General features: G+C 48.6%; 1 protein-coding gene across 1 annotated transcript; it reads left to right on the top strand.

The window, feature by feature from the left end:
- Positions 1 to 235: 235 nt before the first annotated feature.
- Positions 236 to 5,517, top strand: LOC105520662. Its single transcript, XM_011954502.1, has 4 exons — positions 236 to 358; positions 1,468 to 1,601; positions 2,685 to 4,088; positions 4,429 to 5,517. Exons 1-3 carry the CDS (start codon positions 236 to 238, stop codon positions 3,505 to 3,507), a joined length of 1,080 nt encoding a protein of 359 aa, XP_011809892.1. The 3' UTR covers positions 3,508 to 4,088; positions 4,429 to 5,517.
- Positions 5,518 to 6,002: the final 485 nt, after the last annotated feature.

The following is a 6,002-nucleotide window of genomic DNA, read 5'->3' on the forward strand; positions in this document are numbered from 1 at the left end:
TTATGAAAACATGTCTTAAAATAAAGACTATGATTAGGACTTATCTATTACTCAGTGTCATGCTTCTAAAGGTCAGTTGTGTTTCTTTTAAAAGAAAAGCCCCTATAAATGTGGCTCCTAAATATCCAACCCTCGAAGTTGTTCCTTTGCAGGAGTCTGTTCCTTTTGGCCCTCAGCTGAAGCTAGGGAGGCAGCGTGGGATGGAGTTGGCAAACATCCTGCAAGTTCACGACCCATGAAGAGCTTCTATGGTACCACTAGCAGTGCTAGGACCCGGAAACTAGCGAAAATGTTTAGGAGAAACTGCGGGCTGGACCCACCAGTGGTGCTGCCACGGAGATCAATCCGGCTTGGACAAGTGAGCGGTGCTGCAACTGAGAAAGTTCCAGTCTGAGGAACCAGGGGTACTGAGACACAGGAAAAGGAGTTAGCCAGCTTGCTTGCATATGCGGGCACACAGTAAGGGAAGGGTCCCCACAGAACCTCTGGAATAAAAACTTGCACAGGGGCCTGGCCTAAATATGCCCGCATATGCACTGGGGGAATGGGGGTGGAGCCACCAGGAATTTGCGCCTTATACAAACAGGGAACCCAGCTGCATCAGCTTTTATATAAAAGCCTTTGTATTCAAATATGAAGGGGGCAACCGGAAACCTGCTCTCAGGACCCCTCTTTTTGCTGTGAGCTCTCCTTGTCGCTTAGTAAATTCTACTCCACTCACTCTTCAATGTCTGCGTGCCTATTTCTTCCTCATGGTGAAACAAAAACCCGAACTTGGCCGGGCGCTATGGCTCACGCCTGTAATTCCAGCACTTTGGGAGGCCAAGGTGGGTGGATTGCCTGAGGTCAGGAGTTCAAGACCAGCCTGGCCAACATGGTGAAACCCCGTCTCTACGAAAAATACAAAAATTAGCCGGTAGTGGTGGCGTGTGCCTGTAATCCCAGCTACTCGGGAAGTTGAGACAGGAGAATCGCTTGAACCTGACAGGCGGAGGTTGCAGTGAGCAGAGATGGTGCCATTACACTCCAGCCTGGGCAACAGAGCGAGACTCCGTCTCAAAAAAAAAAAAAAAAAGCAAAACAAAAAACACAACAACCTGGACTTAGCTGAGCTGAGGAGCCAAAATCGTGCATCAAGATCAAGTGTCGACACTGAATAACCAGCGGTGTACCGTGCGGCACACTTTATTTTTGGCGCAGTTAAGGTATTGCTAACAAGAAACTCGTCTCTGAGAAATATCAGGGGTTGGAAGGTTGTAGGGTGCTTCCACCGAGAAAGCGCCTACCCAGTGAAATACGCCTGTGACAAAAAAACCAAGGCCAAGCCCTGCCAGCAAAGTCTCGCCCAATTACGGTGCTGAGATAGTGAGACAGCCAGCCGGGGGGAAAGTAGCCGTGCTAGGACACAGAAAGCGAAACCACAAAGAACTTCTGAGTCTTCTGAACGAGGAACGTTCTTTTGTTCAGCGCTACCAAGAGTGCAGCAACCGAGAAAACACTGAGTCGCCCCTAGTGGCGAAAGTGCGAATGCGAAACCACTGGCTCGGTATAAGAGCAGAGCCGATCGGGCACCAGCTCGCCTCCAGTGCTCACGGGAGAAGGCAAGTTATAAAGAACCTGAGCTGTGACACTGAAAATCAGTAGAAGAAATACGCCACATTTATTCTACTGGGGAAGACAGTGCGTACGAAAAAAAAAAAAAAATACCGTAACATTTAAATTTAAAATAATTAAAATTTTAAAAGCAAATAGAAATGAAAACAAAATACACCAATAACCTCGCTCCCAGAACAAGATACACCAAAAAAAAAAATTTTTTTTTTAGTATACATACAAAGAATCCTACAAAGAAACTGCAAACAGTGTCGAATGGTGCGATCCTACCATTATATTTGGTAACACTAAACCCATGCCTCTTGCGCCTATCCGGAGTTTCCTCGGATTAAGAACAGCCATGGTTAAACCGGTATTTGCGACACCAAAAATTATCTGTAACCTACGTACCCCAACTTCTACATGAGTGAAAAATCACCAGTATAGCCAGGGCGAGAGTATTGCGAATTCTAATTTGGTATGATAAAAAATTCCAGACACTGCTAAATTTTTTAAATTGCATTCTCCAGTACCCAGATTAATACAGGAGTTATAAACCGCACGCGTGGCGATAATCGGGGTTCCTATTACGAAAGAGAAACTTGCTACTACTAAAATTACGTAGGCATGGTTAAAGTCAGAATTGTTATGACTAGAAATTGCAAACTAGAATAAATCTCAACTTGCTACGGTAAGAAATAGCTAAACTCTGACTTGGTCAGACTAAGAAATCAGGAGTTTGAGACCAGCCCAGGCAACATGGCGAAACTCCGTCTCTAGGAAAAATACTAAAAATTACCCGGGCGTGGTGGCGCGTGCCTGCGGTCCCAGCTAGTCCAGAGGCTGGGGTGGGAGGATCGCTTCAGCCCGGGAGGCGGAGGTTGCAGTGAGCCGAGATCGCGGCACTGCACACCAGCCTGGGCGACAGAGCCGGACCCCGTATCAAGAAAGAAAAAGAAAAAGAACCAAAGAAAAAGAAATCACCATCCCACAGTTAAGTCTGCCTTGCTACAGCTTAACAGTGACTTCTAGGACCAAGAAATCGCAGCCAGGGCTAGACCGGTGTTTGCCCTAAATTGGGACTTGCTTAGGCTGAGAAATCACATTTTGGCTATTGATTTGGACAAGAGGTACAAATCGCAGGCACCGCGAAATCGAAACTTGCGAGAACCAAGAAGCCAACGACGCGCGAAACCGCAGGGGCCTGCGACAGAGATGCGAGCGGCGCCGCCAGGGGAGTGGGTTCTGGAGACTAAGCCAGAACCCGTGGGACGCCGCTCGCGGCGCTGTGAAGAGACGGCGCCCGCGCAGCTCCTCTGCCACTTGGCTCAGAGGAGCGGCGGGCTCCCCTGCCCAGCGCCGCCGCCGCCCGGGAACGCCAGACTGCACAACTGGCTGCGACTCCAAGTCCCTCAGATCAGCTACCAGAGAGCTGCTGCCACCGAGAAAATGGAGGCACCGAGGAACAAGCTATGCCGCGACCAAGAGAACTCGGCTCCGCGAAATGGCGGTGCCGGGACTCTGCGAGTGACGCCAGCCGGAGGAGTTCCCAAGGACAACATCCGTTTTGGCGCAACCAACTGTGTTGTCACGGAGAAAATGTCGACCCTCGGAAAAGAGAGGTTCTGCGACCGAGAAATTCGGTGCAACAAGTGCTGTGACAGAAACCCTCCCCCCGCCACCCCGGCTCGGCGCTGTTGGCGAAAGAGCCAACAAAACGCTCGGTGCTGCCACCCTGACACCGACTTTAGGACACGGGCCTCGGATGGAGAAAGGACGAGCGCGGAGCCACCGCGTAACTTCCTAATGTCTTCAAATAGCGAAAGTGCGAACCGGAAACTGCCGGCTGGGTTTACCTATTGGTGTTTCGCTTGGGACCAGCAGATTCCAGAAACCAGAGGGACTGGAACCTAGTACACTTCGGGCAATTGGGAAATGACCTACCAGGACAAATAACTGCTTCTGGGTCCATAGTGCTGTCCGTGAACATCCGCTGGCTCTGAGAAACGAGCTGCACTGTCAATGAGAAACCGTGGGCACTGAGAAAGGAGCGGGCTGCAACTGATAACTGCCCACCCATTGCCACTAGGACAAAGTGCTGCCGGCACTACTCCCACCCTCCGTCCTCAAATCAATCCTCTCCCGCTTAAGAAGACCTTTATTTTTCATACCGAAGTCATACCGAGGGCCACAGCAACCGACCCCTTGCGATGTGCATGGGAAAAGGAGGCAGTATAGGGATCGAGAATCCGGCGGATTAGGCTGGCCCTGGAAACAAAGTAAAAGCTATCCGGGTTGCCAGCTGTCTTCCACTGCAAGAAACAAACCTTCCAGTGGCTGGGCTCCGCCCTTCTCCTCGGTCAGAGCCCTCCAGACTCCTAAGGGGAAGCCGACACCTCATCCCTTTGGAATTTGAAGCTCTCAGTCCAAGACCTCGGTGGAGAGTGAAAGACAATGCCGCCTGACCCAGGCTTCAGGCCTGCCCCAGCAGCTAGGTACCTCTCCAGGGGATGGAACTCTGTGGGAACTGCTATTTAATTCTGATGGTTAACTCTGTCAGATGGCCTTGATATATGGGAATAATCGTTGGAAGAGGGTAGAGGAAATAAGAACCGCAAGACTCTAGCACAGGACGTGTGGATTGATGGTGAGGCCTCTGTTCCCTCTCCCCTTGAAATCCTCAAAGGGCAGTTCCATTTCTATCACCTTTGACCTTTGAAATTCATCCCTGATGTCTTCTCCATCTTTGGGAAGTGCAGTGCAATTTCAAGCTCTTGAATCTTCCCTCTCCCCCATTTGTCAAATATGCTGACGCTACAAACTCCTTTTTTATAGGAAGCCTGAAACTGCCATTGAGCAGAAGGAAAACATCCCTTTCCAGAACCTTTCTGGTTTCTCTAAAAATCTGCACTTTTGGAAGTGATCCCCCAAAGAGACCTCCAGACTCTACCATGAGTGTCTCCAGCTGAACTCATCATGTCTAATCCTCACCCTCGCTTATCCTGTTCAAATCATTTCCATCTTTTTCTGGATGAATCTGGGCGGATGTCAGACCAGAGAAGAGCACAAAATGCACCAGAGGTAAGAAGACCCATTTTGGGCTCTCACTTCTCACCCACTCTCGAGATGGTCACCTCCAGTCTTCCCCCCTATACCCTACCCTTTCTTCAGCTAGCCAAAACCTGCCCTGGTACTTGAGGCTTCTTCAATTGCCTTCTTTTGCAGGCAGTAGAATAAAGGAAAGAGGGCGGTGTCAATAGAAGAAAAGTTACAGCCACTTTATGTAATTGAAGATACTGTGCAGAGTCTTTGAAAAAACAAAATATCCCACCAACCATTCCTCTCTCTCCGTTTCTACCCTAGCTTCCTATTTTAGCAAAAATGCTGGGATCAGCACTTCTGGAGGGAAGGGATCACCCTTCCAGTTTAGGAATGTGGAGAGGAGTTATGGAGCTCACTTCCCTAAAGGAGGGGGCGTTCTAGTTCCGACATTCAGAATCAGTCTGATTCCAATATGGTGTTTTTTGTGGGGTGGTCAGAGAAAGGGCAAGTCAGGAACTGTATATTCCTCAGCTAGAGACTCTAAGACATTTGCATTTGGAAAATCAGGAGAGATGCTGATATTGTTTGGCTCCATGTCCTCACCCAACTCTCACTTTGAATTGTAATAATGTGTCAAGGATGTGTGACACCCATGTGTCAAGGGTGATACCAGGTGGAAATAACTGAATCATGGGGGGTAGTTTTCCCCATGCTGTTTTCGTGATAATGAGTGTGTCTCCAAGATCTGATAGTTTTATAATTGGCATTTTCCACTGCTGGCACACATTCTCCTGCGCCCCTCTGAAGAGGTGCCTTCCACCATGATTGTGAGTTTCCTGAGGCCATGCAGAGCTGTGAGTCAGTTAAACCTTCTTTCTTTATAAATTACCCAGTTTTGGATATTTCTTCATAGCAGTGCGAGAATGGACTAATACAAATGTGGTAGAGTTGGGTGCTGGGTGGCAATGTCAGGTATATGCAGGTTCTAGGCACCAGGTCAAATCTGGATTGCAAACTGTGGGACACAAATCGCAAATGATGTCCAGCCTTTAATATTTTCTTTCATTGTTTGTCAAATAGATGAAGAAACAAAGAATAAAGAAGAGCACTGTTTTTTGTTTTTTGTTTTTTTTTGAGACAGAGTCTTGCTCTGTTCCCCAGGATGGAGTGCAGTGGTATGATCTCGGCTCACTGCAACCTCCACCTCCCCAGTTCAAGTTATTCTCCTGCCTCAGCTCCGAGAAGCTGGGATTACAGGTGCACACCATCACACCTGGCTAATTTTTGTATTTTTAGTAGAGACAGGATTTCTCCCTTTTGGCCAGGCTGGTCTCAAAGTCCTGACCTCAAGTGATCTGCCTGCTTCA

The sequence above is a fragment of the Colobus angolensis genome, unplaced genomic scaffold (genome assembly GCF_000951035.1).
Source record: "Colobus angolensis palliatus isolate OR3802 unplaced genomic scaffold, Cang.pa_1.0 Scaffold383, whole genome shotgun sequence".
Taxonomy (NCBI): Eukaryota; Metazoa; Chordata; class Mammalia; order Primates; family Cercopithecidae; genus Colobus; species Colobus angolensis.